This window comes from Xenopus laevis, chromosome 6L, assembly GCF_017654675.1.
Source record: "Xenopus laevis strain J_2021 chromosome 6L, Xenopus_laevis_v10.1, whole genome shotgun sequence".
NCBI lineage: Eukaryota > Metazoa > Chordata > Amphibia > Anura > Pipidae > Xenopus > Xenopus laevis.
The window spans coordinates 49,051,166-49,078,257 of NC_054381.1; the positions used below are offsets into that span (position 1 = coordinate 49,051,166).

The following is a 27,092-nucleotide window of genomic DNA, read 5'->3' on the forward strand; positions in this document are numbered from 1 at the left end:
ACCCACTCTGGCTCAGTAAAAGTAACCCCTGGGGAGCAGGGGGCGGCATCACTAGAATTGCCCCTGTATCCTAACCATCTTATTAGAGAGGCAAAAAGTAAGTATTGTTGGGATATACTTTTTATTTGCACTAAGAACTATTACAGCTAGCGTTTGAGAGACATTTCTTCTTCCGTAGGTTCAAGAAGCATTAATAATAAAGATTGCTGGTTGAACCCGAGGAAGAGAAAGGTCTTTTATTTAACAGTGAGCCCTAAAAATTACTGCTAATCTAAATAAATATCACAAATACTAACCTTTCACCTGTGGATTAATATGGCTGCAACTTTTCTGTTTAAATTAGTCTATTTTAGTTATTTTGTACAAAATTCATCTACTTTATTGCTGGTCCTACATATTATTTTCTACCATATTTAATCATTGAAATCAAGTTTAGCTTATTTTATTTAAGCTATGCTATGTTCCCTTGCTATGCCTATACCACTGAATAAAATGCCTGATATTTAATTTATTTCCTATAATTTAAGGCAAATTTGTTAAAAAAAATTAAATTACCAATATATGAGGGTGGTGCTATATAATAGGGGGGTTCTAATGAGGTAATACGGAACTATGAGTTCTTTTAACCAATGTAGTTTTTGACATTTTATTTTAACTTAATTATATAGGTTTTGTTCCTACATTCTGTAATTTTTAAGCATTCCATCCTACCTTATCCTGCATAATTTAGTAATTAGTAGTACTTTAATATGTAAGGTTAAAAAATATTGATAGCCACACGATTCAACCTTTCATTCATAAAATTATTGTTTATCTTTATAAAATTCCTATTTATCTTGATCCAGAGGAAGGCAAAAAAAACCTCATCTGAAGCTGTGTCCAGTGTGCTTCAGAGGGGGAAAAAAATTCCTTCCTGACTCCAATATGGCAATCGGATAAATCCCTGGATCAGTAGTGAACTGTGTGCAGTATTGTTGTTAGACTATACTCTAGTTTCCTATTTCATGTTTTACTTTATAAGAGTCCTTTAGTTATATACCTTAGCCAAACATAACATACATAAATGAAATAATGGAGTTAGAATGAAAGGTGGGGATAATATTAAAGTGTACTGTGTGGTGCAAATAGGGGCGCTCCCGCTATGAGGCTAGTTGAGGTACTTGCCTCAGACAGTAATGCCTATGGGTTACAGGGGAGGCAAAAAGTTGTTCCTAGTACCCTTAAGTGTCAACTTTATCTTTTTTAAAGGGGAATTTAGACTATTTTTGTGCAGAGTGAGAAATTTCTCTGCACAATGATGCAGCCCACTTCTACTTTGTTAAAAGGTAACCACGGGGGTTAAAAGGGGTGGCATCGGGTAGGCTGCCTCAGGGTTGAAGTGAGGGCAGAATCACCCCTGGGTGCAAAGGTTTTAGGGCCAATGGTAATGCTGGATTCATGATGATACAGGACCCAATAGTAGGAGCTGCCGGTGAATGACACTAGTATAGATAATAGGGCTAGAGGTGAGGAGCCGATGAAATGGACCATTGATTGGCTGAGGGCCAGAGACAGTAACTGATAGAAAGAGTCAGACAGAACCAGATGGAAAGGCCCATAAATAGGTGGTGATGATTTAGCCACGGAATAATGGAAATGGTGAGTGATAGAACATTGGTGTGGGGGCAAAGGCTGATGGTAATGACTAGTGGCAAGTGTTAGAAGAGGGTGATGGCAGAGGCAGGGGCTAGTAAAAAAACCCGCTAAAGACAGCGTTTTATATCAAGGGCCAAACCCTGGGGCAGATGGCAACTGATGGAACCTCCAGTAGGCCAAAATTAAGATGAAAGAGATATAATGAGGAGAGAAGACTGGAAGTCATGGAATTGATAATGGGGCCTGATGTTTGTTGTGGCATGGGGACGATGGTAGGGTATAAGATCACCATCAGTGCCAAAAGGTCTAGAAATGGCTGGAACCTGTGAAATTTAATCCAGACATGCCATATCTTGAAGAGATACCTGATCACCTGATGTTAAAGTATGTTTCAGGGACTCCAAGAATGATGGTGGCTCCTCGCATGTCTTCTTAAAATCGACAGGTGACAACTGCAGTTAAACAAAATATAAATTAGTTTGTCACCAAAAAAATGTAAGTAAAGTAGATGGCATTAATACAATACAAAATATTAAGTGCAATTGTATTTGTTGCGGAATGCCATTGAGAGTTTTCCACAGAGTTAATAAACCTAGGCCTAGTCCTAACCGGCTATGTAGATACTGTAATACAGGAAGACACTGGTCTCTAGCCCTGAATATGTATTAAAACACAAACATCTAGAGATTTCAAGATAAGTGCCTATTCATAAGCAGTAGCATACCAAAACACATGTCGTCATGTACTTACTGCTTTTGGCTGGGAAGGAGGTGGTAGAGTCCGGTTTTCTATTTGCACCCAATCAATGGCATTAAAAAATGGGTGTTCCCGAATATTTCCATTGCAGCCCAGTCGTTCTTTCGGATTTTTCTTCAGGAGCTAAAGAAAGAAAACATTATCAGATATTTATTGCTAATATGAAGCTACACACCTGTCAGTAATACCCTCATAGCACAGGGATTTTGTCCAATTGCCTATACACTATTCAGCAAACAGGAATATCCAGTTAGTGTCACTGCTAGATCTCTAGGAACAGTATCAGTTCTCTGGAAAATGATATAATATAGCAGAACTAGTTATACCCTCTCCATAAATTCCAATACTTACCATTCGCAGGAGATCTTGCAATTGAGGGCTGAACCTTATCAGAATGCATGGCTGTTCAAGAAGAATCGATAAACGGCATTCTGTACTGTTGCCGTACTCTATGAATGGTGAGGTCCCACATGCCATTTTAGATACGATGATCCCTAATGCCCACCAGTCTACTCCTCTATTATATCTCTTCTCTTTTAACACCTAGATTTGAAGAAAAAAAAAGATTGTTATTAAAATCTCTAGTGCATGCATTTAACTAAACCTTTGCTCTTTCTGTAACTCTCTCTTGTGCTGAAGCTGTTCACATGAGTAGTAAACTCCCAGCAATTACTCTAGGGTGCATGTGTCCCACCCTGGGCAGCACAGTGGTTACCTGGGAACAGTTAAAATGATGTGTAGGAAGGAACCCAGAGCATGCTATCTGAGACCCCACCTAGTGATTGACTTTTGTTCCCCTTTTAATCTGAATTGCTTTGTATAGAAAAAGATCATACACCAGCAAAACACAAAAGAAACTAAAAATATTTTTTAGTTGAGTATTTAAATGCAGGAAAAAAGACTTATAAGTATAAGCACAACTTATTACCTCTCTGCTATAAGCATTTAGATTAAATCACAGTCACATACCTCTGGGGCCATAAAGGGCAGTGTTCCTTTTGCGCCTTTGATTTTTTTCTTTCCAAACACGCCCTCAGCTGCCAAACCAAAGTCGACGATCTTTATATGTCCCTCGTTGTTACCAGGACATTAGCTGGTTTAAGATCCCTGCAAGGTAAACATTAGGGTTAAAAAATTAAAAGGAATTGAGAAAGAGCAGGTAAGTAGTGTGAGAGGTAAATGTTGGGAGTCAGCCAGTACTATTTTATGAGTGGGGGTGAGAAGGAATGTGAACCCTCTTCCCCAAATTCATGGGGTGTTACAGTTTGTTTAATACTCTTTTTAATACTCCATTTTCTTAATACTCTATTTTAATACTTTATTACTGATATCCTGGCAGTGATTTCAATGCATTGCAATAAAAGGAGTATAACATACAGGCGGCAGAATGCACCATGTGCCATTTGCATAAGATTAATTTTATTTGAGAGAACAATGGGTTTGCAGAAACAATATATGAACAGAAAGATAATATATGGGATGTTTATAAATTTTACATACCGATGAATAATCCCTTTAGAGTGGAGAAACTGCAGGCCGCACACCAGTTCTGCTGCGTAGAATCTTTGGAGAAAAGAAATTAACATTTCCATAGTGAGTACATTTGTTTGCTTTGTTTATACTATAGTTATTATTATAACGGTGCTTTGGCCCTGCTGTAATATATGAGGGCCCACTAACTAAAGGCTAGGCACACCTGTAGGAGTGCTATGGGACATAAAACCATGGCCCTTACAGCTCAATGCAAGGGGTTGCCCTAGTCCTTCAAGCATTCTGCATTCTGAATGACGGTCACATCTCCATGTGTCTTAACAAAGGCTGCACTCCATACAGGGTGAGACACAACTCTTTTTGCCCTATTCTAGCAAATTTTAATGAGGTGATGAGTAAATATAATAAAACAAGATGCTTTGTACATATTTGCTTGCTGTAGGGACAGTGGGTTTACTGCAATGGGAAGTGAAGCTACAGGACAGCACTTTATAGAAGAGAAAGATATTATTTGTTGTGCCATTACAGATATATTACATACATAGATTCCTTAGGTGATTTCCTTTACAAAAACAAAAGATGAAAATCAGTTGGCTGAAGATTCCGAATGCTGACCTCTTTCCATCCTTCCTTCTGCATGTACTCTAGGCCAGCTCCTGCTCTGTTACCCCATTACAAACACATAAAGTCACTTACGTTACTAAGTCCTTCTCCAGCTGGCCGGCATTCTTGATGACATTTCTTAGGGTCCCTCCACTGACATACTCCATAGCGAGCAGAGCATGCCGCTGGTTAAAGAAACAAAAGGCAAAATAACTACAAGCACATATGGCTGAAAACATTTGATTACAACGTTTTGCACAAAGTGTTTTTTTTAGAGACATGAACGCGTGCGCACAGTAGCAACATTTTTGGTCAATATCCTTGTGTACTAAATAAATGATTAATTAGCAGTTAGGTAGATTTTACTTGGACAAAATGTTACAATTGTTGAATGTATTTTTTTTCCAGTCACAGCTACTACAGTACAATCTCACTAATCAAATTATTGAAAAGTCGGGGTGTAACTATAAAGAAAACAGACAGTGCAACAGCTGGAGGGCCCAGGAACTATAGGGGGCCCAGTGAGACTGATACGTAGCTGCAGTATATTTGCTAAAGTCAGTCAGCTTATTGGGAGCAGTGGAATATAAGGGTTTTCATTCATTAGAGGTCAGTGAAATGTGCCCCTGCCATTGCTTGATATGCAAGTTACATAAGCTTCTATGTAAATTACTGTAAGTTTTAAGGCAAGTGAGTGCAGTTTTTGCTGAAATTGGGTAAGTAAATTCATATATAATGTACACAATTTGCGTTACTCACATTATTCGGCTTCCCCCCCTTCTGATGCAGTCTCGTCTCTCAATACCCCCCCAATGGCGGACCTGCTTATCTTGCGTGTGTTTTAGCTTGAGCTGCCCCACACCTTTACTCATCCTGCACCCATGGTTGCTGTCCTTGGCCTTTATTAAAATAACTATAAGAATGCTAGCTCTTCTAGCCTCCTATGTAGACTGGCAAGGGAAAGCTATAGGTGGCATTTTCTGAAAAATACTACTTTGGAGCTCATGGAAAATGTAAAAACGTAAATGGGGTTATTTATATACATTTTGTGGTTCTCTGGTATAGTAAGAGTATTCTTATATAAAGTTGCAAATATGGTATCCCAGGTACTCCACTGCAGATTCCGTGACCCACCCTGTTTACATCCTGCCCTCTATGGGAATACTTAAAGTTAACCTAAATGTGAAATACCCTATAAAGTTAGTGATGATATGTTGTACCTGTGTTTGGAATGATCCATGACCTTGGCAAAGGTAGGGGCATCCAGCAGCCGTCTTCAGTACCCGGGCCTCAGTGATGATGTCGGACATGTTGGTCTTGTCGCTCTTCTTGATGACCTTGATGGCCATATGCTGGCTCCTGTTAGGAAAAGATACCAACCATACCTAAAAAAGGCAGAATAAGAAATAAAATGTTAGAAGGTCACTTCTATGATCCATGGCTGTATTTACCTTTCTCACCATAGGCCACTTTTGTGCTACTCCTGCACAAACTAGTTCCAAATTGTTTCTTATTCTACCTGTATATAATAAACATAAACTATTCATCCCAATTCATTTGCTAGTGATACATTTATGAAAAGGGCCCGCCTTTTAGCTCAGAATATTTGCACTCTAGACCAGGGTCTATCTGGCCTTTCCTTAACAGTTATTTATAATGTCTCAGTTAAGATATATAAAAAAGAGGGGGATTGATCAATGCACATTCCCTGGTCCCCTTTTTGATAAGTAGTTTAGTATCTCTGGAAGTACATGTATTTACAAAAACAGGGTTTTTAGTTACAAAGTTGTGATTATAAAATTGGTAAGCCACCATACCACTTTATGGGAATTCCCTGCTTCTTATATTCCTTAATACTAAATAAGAAAGCACAGGTATGGTTACCCAGAAGCCCAGCACTTACTTTGCCGAATGTTCCACTCCCAAGCTCAGCATGGATGGTGCAGTTGCTGATTGCTACTGGGAGAGGAAGCTCTTCTTCCACACGGGGCCTCTTTACTCCACTTCCTCCTTCTGAGAGAAATGCTATAAACAAATTTAAATAATGGTAATTAGTAGTTAAATGGGTTGTCCACCTTTGAGTTAACTTTTAGGGTAAGGGCACATGGGGGGATTCGGGGGAGATTTAGTCGCCTGGCGACTAATCGCCTCTTCTTCTGGGCGACAATCTCGGTGCTTCGTTATCCGAAGTTGCCTCACTAGTAAACTTTGGGTGACTCCGTAAACGAAGATTGTCGCTCTGAATCTCCCCGTGTGACCTTACCCTAAGTATGATGTAAAGAGGGGTTTTCTGAGACTATTTGCTATTGGTTTTTAGTTATTTAGCTTTTTATTCAGCAGCTCTCCAGTTTGCAGCATCAGCAATTGGGTTGCTAGGGTCCAAATTACCTTAGCAACCATGCATTGAATTGAATAAGAGACTGGAATATGAATACGAGAGGTCCTAAATAGGAGAGCAGTAATAAAAAGTAGCAATAACTATAAATGTGTAGCCTTACAGAGCATTTGTTTCTTAGATGGGGTCAGTGACCCCTATTTGAAAATTGGAAAGAGTCAGAAAAAAAAGCAAACAATTCAAAAACTATATAAAAAAAAAATAATCAAGACCAATTAAAATTTGCTAAGAATTAGCCATTCTATAACATACTAAAAGTTACCTTGAAGGTGAACCACCCCTTAATGGAAAAAATAAGCGCAACAGGAATAATAATTCTTCTCTGCAAATGTTTTTGCAATAGAAGCAGCTATTCACTAAACAGATACAAACATATATTGACACCAATAAATAAACACCTGCAGATATTTACTATCACACATCTATATATAGATAGATAAATAAACAAATATATGATATATATATATATTTACACTGATACAGATTAACAGAGAGACACAGTTTTAAATATATAATAAATCACTTCTTTAGATAACCAACTGACAAATATATTTTGACAGTTGAAATAGACTGAGATCATTTAACTGATACAGATCATTAATACTTTTTCCACTAAAAAATCATTTAAACCCAATAGAATTGTTTTGCCACCAATGAGGATTCATTATATTTTAGGATTACGTACAAAAAACAGTTGATGCAGACGTATTAAATCACCCGGTTCTACTTACGTTCTGTTGAGGAGCTGCGTCGGGGTCTTTTTCCTCCTTGGATTTTTATTTGCTCCTTGTCTGAGCTGCTCCCGTGTTTTTTCACCTTTTTGCTCCTTTTTCTCCCACTTCTTTGCTCGGTGCTGCTCCTGTCGTCGATTCGTCTCTTCATCTTGACGGTACCAATAAGATCTCAAATATTGGACTAAAGTTGGTTTTCTTCTTTCTTCAAAAGCAACCTCAACTAAAGTTTGTGAATTTGCTTTCAGCTGCAAAAATAAAAATCGCTTTTCCGCACAGTAAAATCGCTTTGAATCACTTGGAAATCCGCAAATCACCAAGAGATGCTCTCTGGTCTGAGACAAACCAAAGTACTGATCCCAACTGCCACTGGTACTTGTCTCTAGACCTCTGATTCCAACTGCCACTCTGGCATGTGACATAGCCTGCATGCAATGGCATCTGAATGTAAAACTGTGCACCCCCCATAGAAGCTCAGGTCCAGTCAAAATATTATCAGTGGACTTTAAAGGGGTTGATAATTTGCAGTTGGTTTTCATTTGCCATTATTTATTGGTTTTGACGTATTTCGATTTGTATTCAGCAGCTCTCCAGTTTGCAATTTCACCTGGTTGCTAGGGTCCAAATAACCCTAGCAACCATGCATTGATTTGAATAACAGACGGGAATGTGAATAGAGGAGAAGCCTTGAATAGAAAGATGAGTAATAATAAGTAGCAATAACAATACATTTGTAGCCTTACTGAGCATTTGTTCCGTGACCTGGATCCCCACACATTGGATCAGGGAAAGCACTAAACTAAATCCCTATTAGTCTGTGATCCCTACACTACAGACCAGTCTTGCCTGAGGGGAGAGCTACCCCCTTGCTATCCCTCCTAGTTGGAGCCAGGCTGCTCTTGCTAAACTAGCTCTATCTGCTTCATTTTCCTAGAAAGTGCTGGTACAGAGAACTACCCTGTCATGAATACACCTCATTCACGGGGTCCCTGTATCCCTGACTTTACCAAGGCATTATCTTTACTGGGGTCTGAGCACCAGACTCCCATTAGCAACCACTTCCTCCTTGAGTGACAGGGGGAAAGAGGAAGTCCCACCCTCTGCCCAGCACTAGTGGCAGGAACTTGTCATCAGCCTCTGGGCCAGTGATACGCTGTACACATTATGCTAATAAGCTACAGTAGTCACATGGGCTTTTGCTTAGCAACCAGAGTACAAGGAAGTGTTGGCATGTAAAGCCATAGGGGAGCATATGGGTCACTACATGTACAAACTACATACACAACATTTACAGATATGCAGAACATTGTAAGGATTCGAGCAGTAGGACTGGTACAGTTATCTTAACAGTAACTGAGAGTACTTATATAAGTCTTTGTAAGAAGAATGTGTGCAGGTGCCTCCAGTAGCACTACTGAGTTGATTCCAGGTGACAGAACTATCAGTGATGTGTCAGTATGGACATGATTCTCACCTATGTTTATGATTTCACAACTATCCCAAACATGTGTGTACCTGTACAGCAGACACCATATTCAGGGCCGCCATCAAGGGGGCACAGGGAGGACAGTTGTCCCGGGCCCGAAGGGTTTGGTGTCTAAGGGGGCCTGGCCATGCTCCACTTACTTGATTAGCCGGGCCCCCCTACTTTCAGCTTGCTGCCAGCTTCAGAAAATAGGACAGCAGCTAAGTGCACGCAAGATTCTCCCTGTTCAGATTTTCTGTACCCTCATTGGTTCTTTAAGGATAAGTCCCGGTAAAGCTGTAAATGGATTGGATAGGGGAAGTTGGAACTTCACCTTCAGCCTATCCAATCCCAATGCAGCTTTACTGGGACTTATGCTTAAAGAACCAATGAGGGTACAGAAAATCTGAACAGGAGAAAATCTTGCGTGCAGGAACTGGCAGCACACTGAAAGCAGGGGTACCGGCTAATCAAGTATGTGAAGCATGGCCGGGCCCCTCATAGACACAAAACCCTGCAAGCTATATTTTTTTAAAATTTTGGGGGGCCTGGTCACCTAGTTTTTTTTTAACTTAAAGGAGGCCACCAATGGCTTTTTATAACTTGTGGGTGGGTGGGGCAGGCCATACATTTTTTTTTCTGGCAGAGGGGACCCTGATCATTAATGGCTTTATATAACTTGTGTAGGGGGATCTGACTATCAATGTTTTTTTTTTTCTTAAATTCAAGGAGGTCCTGGTCACCAGTGGATTTTAATAACTTGTGGTGGGTCCTGGCCGCCAATTGCGTTTTATAACTTGTGTCGGGGGGGGGCAGGCCATCAATGGCTTTTTATAGCTTAGGGGGGGTTTAATGTTTTAGCTCTGATGTCTGTGTGGCCTTTTTACTGTGGGATATGGGGTGGGGCTTGAGGGTGGGTGGGGACCAGGGGGCCCAGAAAATGTTGCCGTACAGGGCCCCGTGATTTCTGAAGGCGGCCCTGACCATATTGCCCCATATACCTGAGCCAGCAGCAGCCAATCCCTCATATTGCCCCCAATCTGTACCTGTACAGCCAAAATATCCACAATATTGCCCCCAAATATGTAGTTGTGCCAGCAGCAGTCAAAAATCCATCATATTGCCCCTAATCATCAGTTTACCTGTGCAAGCAGAAGCCAAGGTATTACCCACAAACATGTACCTGTGCCAGCAGTTGTCAAGTTGGAGGTGGGGGTGCTTCTGCCTTCATTACAAATTTACGGGCAAGAGAGGGTTGGAACAGGCAGTTTATGAAATTGAAAAACTTTTAAAGGCCATGCAAAAAGTCATTTAAAAAAAAAATAGAAAAAAATTCCCCTTAAAAGTGAGCCCCCCCCCATGATTTCTCCCTAGGCGGGCGCCTACTCTGCCTGCCCCTAGTTCCAGCCCTGATGTATAAGCATTCTTCATTAAGAGAACATGAATACCTATCTGGCTTTATGGTAGGTCATAGATTTGCCCTGATCCTCAACCTATACCTCCCTCTCCTACAGCTTTTATTGAACTACAACTCAAAAGTCATGGTCTCTCCTCTGTGTGACGGTAATTCAGCCCTTCCCTATTGTTTAGAAGAGGAGTGTGACTAATGCAGAGAGGTCTGTGATTGGGGAGTAGGCATGAATAATAAACCTTACCAACAGCAAGGGGGATGAGGGCTATGAATTAAATGCTCAATAAGTATAGGGCTTATACATAGGGGTAGAGTTGATACCCAGGAGGCATTACATTGGCCTAGCATGTAAAATATTGTCTACCTATTTATTCTTTTAGCACTTATTTTTACACTTTTGCATTCGGTGCATTGGTCTCCAACTCAAAAGCATTTTCTATGAGGGCACACCCTGATGCTTGGATCTCTTTGGAGGTCCATCAGTTATCCCAACCCTGAATGCTTTCGGATTGGACAGGGAGGGACTTTGAAGCAAAGACCCTTGCCCCCTGAGGTGCCTTTTGGCCGGGGAGTTGGGTATAAGGGGGCTCCCCTGGCCCTTTGGCGTTTGGCCAGGGCCCTAGAAGTTTTGCAGTACTCACAACCAATGTACTTGATATCATTTGCATTAATGCATTACATGTTGACTTCCATGTCATTTTTTGCATTTTCAGACTGTGGAAGGAATTATGCCACAAAAGGTGGCAAATCAGAATGAATATTTTGTCATCTGATAGGATTCATTTGCTAGACATATTTTGGATATCAAGAGCATTCCTTGGCATCAGTAGTTTTTTAGGCAGAAAACCATGGAAAAGAATTCAGACTGTTATAAAGTTGTCAAGTTTTGCTGAATTGAAAATGACCTATTCATATTTTTCTCAGCAAGTATTTTTATTCAAATCCACATGATTAGATTTGAATTTATTTGAATTAGTAACATATCAGCATACAGTTTATATATAAATAAGGTTCAGAAAAACACGCACTCCAATATCAGTGAACCATCATATTTTATTATTCATGCTTGTGTATCCAACATTTTGGGCCCACATTAGGGCCTTTATCAAGGGCAAAATATAAGTGAACAAGTGACTACTTACATACCTTACCCTTCCCAATTCGATGAAGAAACTCAAAGAAAAGAATGTCTGCATAAATATTCTGAAACTTTACATTGATATTTGGTTCAGATATATTTTGCTTTAGAGTCAGAGACAATCTTCCAAATTTATAAATATCCCATTGCATACAGTTTTTAAGAATGGTATTAAATAATTTATTTTGTATGCTATATTTGTTTGTGTGGGTATGGTCCTAAAATGTCTTCATGTAGGCAAGTACGCTGCTTAGAGCAGGGGTCCCCAACCTTTTTCACCCATGAGCCACATTCCATGAGCCCATATAAAAGGCCAATATAGACAGAGTTGGGGAGCAACATAAGTATTCAAAAAATTCCTGGGGGGTACCAAATAAGGGCTGTGATTGGCTATTTAGTAACACCTATGTGGACTGCCGGCTAGCGTTTTATATAATATGGGTCCTAGCAAACCTTAATAAGTTCTATTAGGTATTTAGTGGATCGTGTGCTTTGGGCCCCGGTAGATCTCAGATGACTGAACTTTTGGCCAAGATCTTCCTGGGGGTTTATTCCAAATATTCTGCCATTCATCTGTATTTGTATCCAATAGCCAAAGCAATATTATTTTGTAATGATTAAAAAGTATATATATGTCACTTGACTCCTCAGTGACATCTAATAGCTTTAAAAATTACAGTAGGGGTGCATTATATACTATATTAACCATTTTCAAAGATTTTACTTAAATCCCTTTACAAATCCATGTTCAATTTATTTGGCAGGGCCCCAGCCAAGGGTCAGGTAGAGAGAGATAAGAAGCTGGGACCCTAGGAAACCCTGCCAGCTCAGTAGTATGTGTCCCTGTTAGTTCTGAGCTCTGGCACTTATGCATGTAAACACATTTAACTCTAATTCTGATGTACCTGGAACTTAGATCCTGAATGAATATTTTAGGTGAAACTAGAAAAAGGGACCAAGAAATATACAAGTACAACTGTACAGGTATGGGACCTGTTATCCAGAATGGTCGGGACCTGGGGGTTTTCAGGATAGTGGGTCTTTCTGTAATTTGGATCTTCATACCTTAAGCCTATTAGAAAATCATATAAACATTAAATAAACCCAATAGGCTGGGTTTGCCTCCAATAAGGATTAATCATATCTTAGTTGGTATCAAGTACAATGTACTGTTTTATTATTACAGGAAAAGGAAATAATTTTTAAAAATCTGGAATATTTTGATATAATGGGAGATTTTTATACCATAATTCGGAACTTTCTGGATAAGGGGTTTCGTTTTTGGATAACTGATCCTATACCTGTACATGGAACTCAAATATGCTGTCATAGGCTATACATGCATTTGGACAACTTTCAGAATTCCTATTTTCAAGCTGATAATCAAGATAATAATAATTTCAGTAAGTCAGTTGGGATCAACCTTACAACGCTTATTCGTTTATTTATTTATTATTGTTCATTGTCAAAGTGCCTTTTTTTTGCAGATTTCTGATTATAGTGGGAAGCAAATGAATGAAACATCTAACAAGTGCCATATTTGACTCAAGACAGTGTCAATCCAAGTTCAATAACAGGGTTTATCAGCAGTGGAAACAGTTGGGTTTAATTAGAACATTGATGTAGATCTGTTAGTAAATGATACTAATCTGAGTGCTACTATTTCTATGCCAAACACTGTCTGAATATTTTGTGCAGGTTTGATTGTGATAAACCTATGTAGAAACATGTAGGGGCAGATTTACTAAGCTCAAGTGAAGAATTCGAATGAAAAAAAATTCAAATTTCGAAGTATGTTTTTTGGGTACTTCGACCATCGAATGGGTCAAATGGATCGAATTCCATCGAAACGAATGATTAGAACGATTCGAAGTTAAAATCGTTTGACCATTCGATAGTCGAAGTACTGTCTCTTTAAAAAATACTTCGACTTCATACTTCGCCACTTTAAACCTACCGAGCTGCAATGTTAGCCTATTTGGACCTTCCCCAGCACTTTTCTACGTTTTTTTTGATAGAATAAAAATCCTTCGATTGATCGCTTAAAATCATTTGAATCGTTCGAGACGAAGGATTTTATCGTTGGATCGAACTATTTTTATTCGATCGATCGAAGTATTCGGTATTCGAATTCGAATGGATTTTACTTCGATGATCGAATTTGAGGGGTTATTAACCCTTGAAATTCGACCCTTGATAAATCCGTAGTGTCCTGATCAAATAACCCAGAGCAACTAAAGGGCAATCAGCTTTTATTTACATGGAGCAATTAATAAGTTAAAACTAAATGTTTGATTGCTTTATAGATATTGCCTAATATTTTACAATTACTACATAAGCTTTGGTCAGCGCTGTCCCAGTTTCTACATATAGTGGGCAGATTGGGTGCTTTCTGGCAGCTAATATTAGGGCACATTCAGGGCCAAAGATGTTTTGCTGCCCAAGTAATTTGTAGTGTTTTTAGGAGGGCAGACAAAATACCAATGTCTAAGACCAAAACAATCTCAGCATTCCTCGTGATCCGTAAGAGCAGGACTCCACAGGCAATTTTTGCGCGATCCGACGAGCTGCGCAAAAATGCAGGAGTCATTTCGGATGCAACAGAAATAAGGTAAGAGATGGAAATGTCAGATGAAGTTGCATCAAAGATCCAACGTGACACGACTGTCTGGTGCTAACGCCGCGTGCAGCGTCTCCATCCGATAGTAGTGTCGGATCAACGCTGCAACACCATCCAACAAAGCTATTACTTACCTTTTTTCCGCCGCATCCAACGTGACGCCTGCGGTTTTGCACAGCGCGTCGGATCACGCGAAATAGCCCGTGGAGTCCTTCCCTTAATGGGAAATAAGAACCACACACAAAGCTGAGGGTGCAGTGACAAGTTTGCTGGGAGATGGGAATGCGGTTTATTAGGTCACATGACTTGCTGTGTGTTGTGAGCATTGCATTGAGGAAGGGGCTGAAGTCCTAGCGCCTATATGTGCATGCTGCTCCAAATAAACCAACTGGCTGCAGCTGTTGTTGCACAATTTCAGTATTGTGTGTGATTCCTATTTCCCTAGTTATACATGGCCACTTATAACAAAGTCACTTCCCACAGAGGCCTCCTCTCCTGCTGTTACAGCTGCCCCACTGACAGTAGTACAGACTGCATTTCTCTTCCCATTCCAGGGAGGCAAGTACTGCAACTTTACCAAAGATGAACTTAGCAGGATCATCCTGAAATGAGACACATACCTTACCCCTTTAAAACTGAACACATGTGCAATCCACAGCCTGCATGGCTTATTAGCAATTCATTTAGATGGCTGCTGCAGACTGAACTGATTTGTGTGGAGCCATGCATCTAAATGAATTGCTAATTATCCATGCAGGCTGTGGATTCCATACGTGTTTGGTTTTAAAGGGGTAAGGTGGCAACCCTATATCTGTGACGCTAGGATTACTAACGTATAACTCAGTGGAGGTGTTGGCCAATAAATGGTATGATACACAGAAAACACCATAACAATAGTATTCCTGGATAACTTTATTACAGAAAGAGAAATATCAAACTGAGTAAAGGAAATATTCGCTGATGGGATTTATCTTCAGTCGTCTCAGTTGGTTTCTTCTGTGGTCAAGACTCAAGAATCAATAATCGTGTAGTTCTGTAAAACCTGAATGGCATCCAATAATCATTCTGGTACTTTAGGAAAATGACATATGTTTGGCCAAAGGATATCAAGCCTGCCACCACGTCAAGGTAGACTCTCTGAGCAGGTCCCTAACCTATCCTAACAGGGGCGCTGCCACCATGAGGCGACTTGAGAAATTCGCCTCAGACTGGAGCAGCCCACAAGTTAGCAGGGGTGGCAAAAAGGCACTCCTGGTAACTTTAAAATCCAAATTTCTGTTATTTAAATTGGAAATTTGACTCCTCTAGTGCAGAAATCACTAGTGACGCTGCCCCGCTGGACCCACTCTGGCTCAGTAAAAGTAACCCCTGGGGAGCAGGGGGCGGCATCACTAGAATTGCCCCTGTATCCTAACCATCTTATTAGAGAGGCAAAAAGTAAGTATTGTTGGGATATACTTTTTATTTGGACTAAGAACTATTACAGCTAGCGTTTGAGAGAGACATTTCATCTTCCGTAGGTTCAAGAAGCATTAATAATAAAGATTGCTGGTTGAACCCGAGGAAGACAAAGGTCTTTTATTTAACAGTGAGCAATAAAAAATGACTGCTAATCTAAATAATCATCACAAATACTAACCTTTCACCTATGGATTAATATGGCTGCAACTTTTCTGTTTAAATTAGTCTATTTTAGTTATTTTGTACAAAATTCATCTACTTTATTCCTGGTCCTAAATATTATTTTCTACCATATTTAATCATTGAAATCAAGTTTATTTTATTTTATTTCATCTATATGTTCCCTTGCTATGCCTATACCACTGAATAAAATGCCTGATATTTAATTTATTTCCTATAATTTAAGGCAAATTTGTTAAAAAAATTAAACTACCAATATATGAGGGTGGTGCTATATAATAGGGGGGTTCTTATGAGGTAATACGGAACTATGAGTTCTTTTAACCAATGTAGTTTTTGACATTTTATCATTTTACCTTATCCTGCATAATTTAGTAATTAGTAGTACTTTAATATGTAAGGTTAAAAAATATTAATAGCCACATGATTCAACCTTTCATTAATGAAATTCTTGTTTATCTTCATAAAATTCCTATTTATCTTGATCCAGAGGAAGGCAAAAAAACCTCATCTGAAGCTGTGTCCAGTGTGCTTCAGAGGGGGAAAAAAATTCCTTCCTGACTCCAATATGGCAATCGGATAAATCCCTGGATCAGTAGTGAACTGTGTGCAGTATTGTTGTTAGACTATACTCTAGTTTCCTATTTCATGTTTTACTTGCTGTCTATTTCTATATAATGGCCTATACAATTACAGGTTGTCTTGATCAATTCGTGTTTTTAATAAATCCATATTTAAATAAGAGTCCTTTGGTTATATACCTTAGCCAAACATAACATACATAAATGAAATAACTGGAGTATGAATGAAAGGTGGGGATAATATTAAAGTGTACTGTGTGGTGCAAATAGGGGCGCTCCCGCTATGAGGCTAGTTGAGGTACTTGCCTCAGACAGTAATGCCTATGGGTTACAGGGGAGGCAAAAAGTTGTTCCTAGTACCCTTAAGTGTCAACTTTATCTTTTTTAGACTATTTTAGTGCAGAGTGAGCAATTTCTCTGCACAATGATGCAGCCCACTTCTACCTTGTTAAAAGGTAACCACGGGGGTTAAAAGGAGTGGCATCGGGTAGGCTGCCTCAGGGTGGAAGTGAGGGCAGAATCACCCCTGGGTGCAAAGGTTTTAGGGCCAATGGTAGTGCTGGATTCATGATGATACAGGACCCAATAGTAGGAGCTGACGGTGAATGACACTAGTATAGATAATAGGGCTAGAGGTGAGGAGCCGATGAAATGGACCATTGATTGGCTGAGGGCCAGAGACAGTGACTGATAGAAAGAGTCAGACAGAACCAGATGGAAAGGCCCATAAATAGGTGGTGATGATTTAGCCAGGGAATAATGGAAATGGTGAGTGATAGACCATTGGTGTGGGGGCAAAGGCTGATGGTAATGACTAGTGGCAAGTGTTAGAAGAGGGTGATGGCAGAGGCAGGGGCTAATAAAAAAAAACGCTAAACCCTGGGGCAGATGGCAACTGATGGAACCTCCAGTAGGCCAAAATTAAGATGAAAGAGATATAATGAGGACAGAAGACTGGAAGTCATTGAATTGATAATGGGGCCTGATGTTTGTCGTGGCATGGGGACGATGGTAGGGTATAAGATCACCATCAGTGCCAAAAGGTCTAGAAGTGGCTGGAACCTGTGAAATTTAATCTAGACATGCCATATCTTGAAGAGATACCTGATCACCTGATGTTATAGTATGTTTCAGGGACTCCAAGAATGATGGTGGCTCCTCACATGTCTTCTTAAAATCCACAGGTGACAACTGCAGTTAAACAAAATATAAATTAGTTTGTTACCAAAAAAACTGTAAGTAAAGTAGATGGCATTAGTACAATACAAAATATTGAGTGCAATTGTATTTGTTGTGGAATGCCATAGAGAGTTTTCCACAGAGTTAATAAACCTAGGCCTAGTCCTAACCGGCTATGTAGATACTGTAGTACAGGAAGACACTGGTCTCTAGCCCTGAATATGTATTAAAACACAAACATCTAGAGATTTCAAGATAAGTGCCTATTCATAATAAGCAGTAGCCTACCAAAACACATGTAGTCATGTACTTACTGCTTTTGGCTGGGAAGGAGGTGGTAGAGTCCGGTTTTCTATTTGCACCCAATCAATGGCATTAAAAAATGGGTGCTCCCGAATATTTCCATTGCAGCCCAGTCGTTCTTTTGGATTTTTCTTCAGGAGCTAAAGAAAGATAACATTATCAGATATTTATTGCTAATATGAAGCTACACACCTGTCAGTAATACCCTCATAGCACAGGGATTTTGTCAAATTGCCGATACACTATTCAGCAAACAGGAATATCCAGTTAGTGTCACTGCTAGATCTCTAGGAACCAGTATCAGTTCTCTGGAAAATGATATAATATAGCAGAACTAGTTATACCCTCTCCATAAATTCCAATACTTACCATTCGTAGGAGATCTTGCAATTCGGGGCTGAACCTTATCAGAATGCATGGCTGTTCAAGAAGAATCGATAAACGGCATTCTGTACTGTTGCCGTACTCTATGAATGGTGAGGTCCCACATGCCATTTTAGAGACGATGATCCCTAATGCCCACCAGTCTACTCCTCTATTATATCTCTTCTCTTTTAACACCTAGATTTGAAGAAAGAAAAAAGATTGTTATTAAAATCCTCTTTTGCATGCATTTACTAAACCTTTGCTCTTTCTGTAACTCTCTCTTGTGCTGAAGCTGTTCACATGAGTAGTAAACTCCCAACAATTACTCTAGGGTACATGTGTCCCACCCTGGGCAGCACAGTGGTTACCTGGGAACAGTTAAAATGATGTGTAGGAAGGAACCCAGAGCATGCTATCTGAGACCCCACCTAGTGATTGACTTTTGTTCCCCTTTTAATCTGAATTGCTTTGTATAGAAAAAAATCATATACCAGCAAAATACAAAAAAAACTAAAAGTATTTTTAGTTGAGTATTTAAATGCATGAAAAAGACTTATAGGTATAAGCACAACTTAGAGAATCGATTACCTCTCTGCTATAAGCATTTAGATTAAATCACAGTCACATACCTCTGGGGCCATAAAGGGCAGTGTTCCTTTTGCGCCTTTGATTTTTTTCTTTCCAAACACGCCCTCAGCTGACAAACCAAAGTCGACGATCTTTATATGTCCCTCGTTAGTTACCAGGACATTAGCTGGTTTAAGATCCCTGCAAGGTAAACATTAGGGTTAAAAAATAAAAAGGAATTGAGAAAGAGCAGGTAAGTAGTGTGAGAGGTAAATGTAAATGTTGGGAGTCAGCCAGTACTATTTTATGAGTGGGGGTGAGAAGGAATGTGAACCCTCTTCCCCAAATTCATGGGGTGTTACAGTTTGTTTTATACTCTTTTTAATACTCTATTTTCTTAATACTCTATTTTTAATACTTTATTACTGATATCCTGGCAGTGATTTCAATGCATTGCAATGAAAGGAGTATAACATACAGGCGGCAAAATGCACCATGTGCCATTTGCATAAGATTAATTTTATTTGAGAGAACAATGGGTTTGCAGAAACAATATATGAACAGAAAGATAATATATGGGATGTTTATAAATTTTACATACCGATGAATAATCCCTTTAGAGTGGAGAAACTGCAGGCCGCACACCAGTTCTGCTGCGTAGAATCTTTGGAGAAAAGAAATTAACATTTCCATAGTGAGTACATTTGTTTGCTTTGTTTATACTATAGTTATTATTATAACGGTGCTTTGGCCCTGCTGTAATATATGAGGGCACACTTACTCAAGGATAGGCACACCTGTAGGAGTGCTATGGGACATAAAACCATGGCCCTTACAGCTCAATGCAAGGGGTTGCCCTAGTCCTTCAAGCATTCAGCATTCTGAATGACGGTCACATCTCCATGTGTCTTAACAAAGGCTGCACTCCATACAGGGTGAGACACAACTCTTTTTGCCCTATTCTAGCAAATTTTTTTTAAATGTTTTTATTTATGGAGATTTTCAGAGAAAAAGTAGCATATACAGAACATGACATGTTGTAAGGAATTACATCAATGAAAGTAAAACCGAGTCACAACAGTAGTAATCAGTTACACAATGGAACCCCTCTTGAACCAAATACTAAGTATTGGCAGTAGTTAACTGAAAGAAATAGGGACAGATCCCCATAGAATGCAAATAGATTATAACAGAGGGGTGGACGTGCATATTTGGGTAGGCATTGAAACGTAGCCGAAACATCAAAGATGTAGTGAAGGTACAACAGTAAGTAACCTGGGAGTATAGAAAGTAAGGTTCAATAGAGAAGAGGGGAAAAAAAAAGGGAAAGGAGAAAAAAAAAAAAAAAAGGGGGGGGAAAGGAAGAGAAAAGTCTGAAGGGGCGAAAAACAGCTGTGAAATTGCAGCATCAGATACATTAATGGTGTAGAGAATACTATAGATATAGTAGAACCAGTTACAGAAACAGGTTTCACAATGATGCAATACTAAGAGGTATGGAGTCACCAAACCTATATGAGATCCAAGGTTGCCAAATCTTCATTACTTTAGAGAGAGTCTCAGTGGCTATGCCTGAAAATCTCTCATTTATGAAGATCCAATCCAGTTTGCTTTTAAACATTGCAAAATTGATGGTGGGGGATTTCCATGACTTAGCGATAGTTTGCCTTGCGGCAAGGAAAATGTGGTTCAATAGTTTGAGCTTCAGAGTGGGGACACTACGAGGGGGGACACCCAGAAGGGCTTCAGATGGGGACTTTATCAGGTTGAGCTGTAAAACAGAGAAAACCATATTGTATACCTGAGTCCAAAACCTAGTCACTCTTGGGCACGACCACCAAATGTGTGTCATGGTACCTGAGGATGAGCAACCACGGAAGCAGTGATCTAGAGGAGAATGATGTATCCTAGCCAATCTCACAGGCGTCAAGTACCATCTGAAAAGGACTTTATCCTATTCTAGCAAATTTTAATGAGGTGATGAGTAAATTGCTGTAGAGACAGTGGGTTTACTGCAATGGGAAGTGAAGCTACAGGACAACACTTTATAGAAGAGAAAGATATTATTTGTTGTGCCATTACAGATATATTATATACATAGATTCCTTAGGGGATTTCCTTTACAAAAACTAAAGATGAAAATCAGTTGGCTGAAGATTCCGAATGCTGACCTCTTTCCATCCTTCCTTCTGCATGTACTCTAGGCCAGCTCCTGCTCTGTTACCCCATTACAAATACATAAAGTCACTTACGTTACTAAGTCCTTCTCCAGCTGGCCGGCATTCTTGATGACATTTCTTAGGGTCCCTCCACTGACATACTCCATAGCGAGCAGAGCATGCCGCTGGTTAAAGAAATAAAAGGCAAAATTACTAAAGTACAAGCACATATGGCTTAAAACATGTGATTACAAATTTTTGTGCAAAGTGTCTTTTTTAGAGACATGAACGCGTGCGCACAGTAGCAACATTTTTGGTCAATGTCCTTGTGTACTAAATAAATGATCAATTAGCAGTTAGGTAGGTTTTACTTGGGCAAAATACTACAGGTGGCATTTTCTGAAGAATACTACGTTGGAGTTCAAGGAAAATGTAAAAAGGTAATTGGGGTTTTTTCTACACATTTTGTGCTTCTCTGGCAAAGTAAGAGTATTCTTATATAAAGTTGCAACTATGGTATCCCAGGTACTCCACTGCACATTCCGTGACCCACCCTGTTTACATCCTGCCCTCTTTGGGAATACTTAAAGTTAACCTAAATGTGAAATACCCTATAAAGTTAGTGATGATATGTTGTACCTGTGTTTGGAATGATCCATGACCTTGGCAAAGGTAGGGGCATCCAGCAGCCGTCTTCAGTACCCGGGCCTCAGTGATGATGTCGGACATGTTGGTCTTTTCGCTCTTCCTGATGACCTTGATGGCCATATGCTGGCTCCTGTTAGGAAAAGATACCAACCATACCTAAAAAAGGCAGAATAAGAAATAAAATGTTAGAAGTCCACTTCTATGATCCATGGCCGGATTTTCCTTTCTCACCATAGGCCACTTTTGTGCTACTCCCCCGCAAGCCAGTTCCAAATTGTTTCTCATTCTATCTGTATATAATAAACATAAACTATTCATCCCAAAACATTTGCTAGTGATACATTTATGAAAAGAGCCCGCCTTTAAGCTCAGAATATTTGCCCTCTAGACCAGGGTCTATCTGGCCTTTCCTTAACAGTTATTTATAATGTCTCAGTTAAGATATAAAAAAAAAGAGGGGAGTTGATCAATGCACATTCCCTGGTCCCCTGTTTGATAAGTAGTTTAGTATCTCTGGAAGTACATGTATTTACAAAAATAGGGTTTTTAGTTACAAAGTAGTGATTATAAAATTGGTAAGCTACCACACCATTTTAAGGTAAACCCCATTAAAGGTCAGGGTAAACTTCAGTTAAGATATATGGGAATTCCCTGCTTCTTATATTCCTTAATACTAAATAAGAAAACACAGATATGGTTACCCAGAAGCCCAGCACTTACTTTGCCGAATGTTCCACTCCCAAGCTCAGCATGGATGGTGCAGTTGCTGATTGCTACTGGGAGAGGAAGCTCTTCTTCCACACGGGGCCTCTTTAATCCACTTCCTCCTTCTGAGAGAAATGCTATAAACAAATTTAAAGAATGGTAATTAGTAGTTACATGGGTTGTCCACCTCTGAGTTAACTTTTCGGGTAAGGGCACATGGGCAGATACGGAGAGATTTAGTCGCCTGGAGACTAATCGCCTCTTCTTCTGGGCGTCAATCTCCCCGAATTGGCACTCACGGCGATTCGTTTTCCAAAGTTGCCTGAAGTTGCCTCACGGGGAAGGCAGGGGAAAGCAATTCGGGGAGATTGTCTCCCAGAAGACTAAATCCACAGGTGATTAAATCTCCCTGTGTGACCTTACCCTAAGTATGATGTAAAGAGCGCTATTCTGAGACTATTTGCAATTGGTTTTCAATCTTTATTATTTCTGGTTTTTTAGTTATTTAGCTTTTTATTCAGCAGCTCTCCAGTTTGCAGTGTCAGCAATTGGGTTGCTAGGGTCCAAATTACCTTAGCAACCATTCACTGATTTGTATAAGAGACTGGAATATGAATAGGAGAGGGCCTAAATAGGAGAGGAGTAATAAAAAGTAGCAATAACTATAAATGTGTAGCCTTACAGAGCATTTGTTTTTTAGAGGGGGTCAGTGACCCCCATTTGAAAACTGGAAAAAGTCAGAAGAAAAAGGAAAACAATTCAAAAACTATAAAAAATTTATAATCAAGACCAATTGAAAAGTTTCTTTTAATTAGCCATCCTATAACATACTAAAGGTCACCTTGAAGGTGAACCACCCCTTTAATGGAAAAAATAAGTTCAACAGGAATAATAATTCTTCTCTGCAAAGGTTTTTGCAATAGAAGCAGCTATTCACTAAACAGATACAAACATTTATATATACTATCACACATCTATATATAGATAGATAAATAAACAAATATATGATATATACAGATGAAGCCACTTGGATTTGTGAGTTAAATGCGTCATGACTCAGGGGTAATTGAAGAAACTGTGTTATCTTAAGTCATCTTAACTCATTTAATGCATTTAACCTTTTCATTAGCATACCAAAGCTCCATTGTTCACAATGGTGAATGCTTTAATTAGATGGGTTGTTGTGACACAGTTTTCTGTGTTAAATGAGATAAATGGGATATCTGTGTTTAGTTATTCTGTGTCAAACAGACAAACCAAAGTGGCTGCATCTGTATATAGTTACAGTGATACAGATTAACAGAGAGACACAGTTAAATATATAATATATCACTTCTTTAGATAACCAACTGACAAATATATTTTGACAGTTGAAATAGACTGAGATAATTTAACTGATACAGATTATTAATACTTTTTCCACAAAAAAATCATTTAAACCCAATAGAATTGTTTTGCCACCAATGAGGATTCATTATATTTTAGGATTACGTACAAAAAACAGTTGATGCAGACGTATTAAATCACCCGATTCTACTTACATTCTGTTGAGGAGCTGCGTCGGGGTCTTTTTCCTCCTTGGATTTTTTTTTGCTCCTTGTCTGAGCTGCACCCGTGTTTTTTCACCTTTTTGCTCCTTTTTCTCCCACTTCTTTGCTCTGTGCTGCTCCTGTCGTCGATTCGTCTCTTCATCTTGACGGTACCAATAGGATCTCAAATATTGGACTAAAGTTGGTTTTCTTCTTTCTTCAAAAGCAACCTCAACTAAAGTTTGTGAATTTGCTTTCAGCTGCAAAAATAAAAATCACTTTTCCGCACTGTGAAATCAATTTGAATCTCTTGGAAATCCGCAAATCACCAAGAGATGCTCTCTGGTCTGAGACAAACCAAAGTACTGATCCCAACTGCCACTGGTACTTGTCTCTAGACCTCTGATTCCAACTGCCACTCTGGCATGTGACATAGCCTGCATGCAATGGCATCTGAATGTAAAACTGTGCACCCCCCATAGAAGCTCAGGTCCAGTCAAAATATTATCAGTGGACTTTAAAGGGGTTGTTAATTTGCAGTTAGTTTTCATTTGTTATTATTTATTGGTTTTGGCGTATTTCGATTTGTATTCAGCAGCTCTCCAGTTTGCAATTTCACCTGGTTGCTAGGGTCCAAATAACCCTAGCAACCATGCATTGATTTGAATAACAGAATGTTATATGAATAGAGGAGAAGCCTTGAATAGAAAGATGAGTAACAGCAAGTAGCAATAACAATACATTTGTAGCCTTACTGAGCATTTGTACCGTGACCTGGATCCCCACACATTGGATCAGGGAAAGCACTAAACATAAATCCCTATTAGTCTGTGATCCCTACACTACAGACCAGTCTTGCCTGAGGGGAGAGCTACCCCCTTGCTATCCCTCCTAGTTGGAGCCAGGCTGCTCTTGCTAAACTAGCTCTATCTGCCTCATTTTCCTAGAAAGTGCTGGTACAGAGAACTACCCTGTAATGACTACACCTCATTCACGGGGTCCCTGTATCCCTGACTTTACCAAGGCATTATCTTTACTGGGGTCTGAGCACCAGACCCCCATTTGCAACCACTTCCTCCTTGAGTGACAGGGGGAAAAAGGAAGTCCCGCCCTCTGCCCAGCACTAGTGGCAGGAACTTGTCATCAGCCTCTGGGCCAGTGATACGCTGTACACATTATGCTAATAAGCTACAGTAGTCACATGGGCTTTTGCTTAGCAACCAGAGTACAAGGAAGTGTTGGCATGTAAAGCCATAGGGGAGCATATGGGTCCCTACATGTACAAACTACATACACAACATTTACAGATATGCAGAACATTGTAAGGATTCGAGCAGTAGGACTGGTACAGTTATCTAAACAGTAACTGAGAGTTCTTATATAAGTCTTTGTAAGAAGAATGTGTGCAGGTGCCTCCAGTAGCACTACTGAGTTGATTCCAGGTGACAGAACTATCAGTGATGTGTCAGTATGGACATGATTCTCACCTATGTTTATGATTTCACAACTATCCCAAACATGTGTGTACCTGTACAGCAGACACCATATTCAGGGCCGCCATCAAGGGGGCACAGGGTGGACAGTTGTCCCGGGCCCGAAGGGTTTGGTGTCTAAGGGGGCCTGGCCATGCTTCACTTACTTGATTAGCCAGGCCCCCCTACTTTCAGCTTGCTGCCAGCTTCAGAAAATAGGACAGCAGCTAAGTGCACGCAAGATTCTCCCTGTTCAGATAATCTGTACCCTCATTGGTTCTTTAAGGCTAAGTCCCGGTAAAGCTGTAAATGGATTGGATAGGGGAAGAAGAAACTTCCCCTTCAGCCTATCCAATCCCAATGCAGCTTTACCGGGACTTATCCTTAAAGAACCAATGAGGGTACAGAAAATCTGAACAGGAGAAAATCTTGCGTGCAGGAGCTGGCAGCACACTGAAAGCAGGGGGCCCGACTAATGAAGTATGTGAAGCATGGCCAGGCCCCTCTCAGACACAAAACTCAGGAAAGCTATTTTTTAACAAATTTTGGGGGGTCTGGTCACCAAGTTTTTTTTAACTTAAAGGAGGCCACCAATGGCTTTTTATAACTATAACTCTGGCCACCAGTTTTTTTTTTTTTTTTAAATTGAAGGGGGTCCTGTTCACCAGTGGATTTTAATAAATTGTGTGGGGTCCTGGCCACCAATAGAGTTTTATAACTTGTGGGAGGGGGGGGGCAGGCCATTATTTTTTTTTTTTACTTTTAGTGGGGTAACCTGATCACCAATGGCTTTTTATAACATGTGTGGGGGGGGGCTGGCCACCAATGGCTTTTTATAGCTTAGGGGGGTTTAATGTTTTAGCTCTGATGTCTGTGAGTCCTTTTTACTGTGGGGTGGTTGAGATATGGGGTGAGGCTTGAGGGTGGGCCGGGACAAGTGGGCCCAGAAAATGTTGCCGTACAGGGCCCCAAGCAGAAGCCAAGGTATTGCCCACAAACATGTACCTGTGCCAGCAGCTGCCAAGAGGGAGGTGGGGAGTGCTTCTGCCTTCATTACACTTTCGCATTCGGTGCATTGGCCTCCAAGTCAAAAGCATACCCTATGAGGGAACACCCTGATGCTTGGACCTCTTTGGAGGTCCATCAGTTATCCCGACCCTGAAGGCTTTCGGATTGGACAGGGAGAGACTTTGCAGCAAAGACCCTTTCCCCCTGAGGTGCCTTTTGGCTGGGGAGTTGGGGATAAGGGGGCTCCCCTGGCCTTGGCGAAGGTGAGTCTGAAGACTCTGGATCTTTTTGTGGCTTTTGGCCAGGGATCCAGAAGTTTTGCAGTACTCACAACCAATGTACATGAAATCATTTGCATTAAGGAATTACATGTTTCCATAATGCCTTCCATGTTATTGTTTGCTTTTTCTGACTGTGGAAGGAATTGTGCCACAAAAGGTGGCAAATCAGACCTGAATATTTTGTCATCTGATAGGATTCATTTGCTAGACATATTTTGGATATCAAGAGCATTCCTTGGCATCAGTAGTTTTTAGGCAGAAAACCATGGAAAAGTATTCAGACTGTTATAAAGTTGTCAAGTTTTGCTGAATTGAAAATGACCTATTCATATTTTTCTCAGCAAGTATTTTTATTCAAGTCCACATGATTAGATTTGAATGTATTTGAATTAGTGACATATCAGCATA

At 40.0% G+C, this 27,092-nt stretch overlaps 2 protein-coding genes across 2 annotated transcripts in view; one reads left to right on the top strand and one right to left on the bottom strand.

Annotated features, from left to right (window-relative positions):
* rarb.L (retinoic acid receptor beta L homeolog) overlaps positions 1 to 27,092 on the top strand; it is a 620,347-nt gene that overhangs the window by 271,893 nt on the left and 321,362 nt on the right. The gene's annotated exons all lie outside the window — the stretch shown is intronic.
* On the bottom strand, positions 2,306 to 3,160 carry LOC121394594 (protein kinase C-like). The gene is made up of 2 exons (XM_041566013.1): positions 2,743 to 3,160; positions 2,306 to 2,514 (listed from the first exon to the last, which is right to left on the bottom strand). Exons 1-2 carry the CDS (start codon positions 2,866 to 2,868, stop codon positions 2,374 to 2,376), a joined length of 267 nt encoding a protein of 88 aa, XP_041421947.1. The 5' UTR covers positions 2,869 to 3,160; the 3' UTR covers positions 2,306 to 2,373.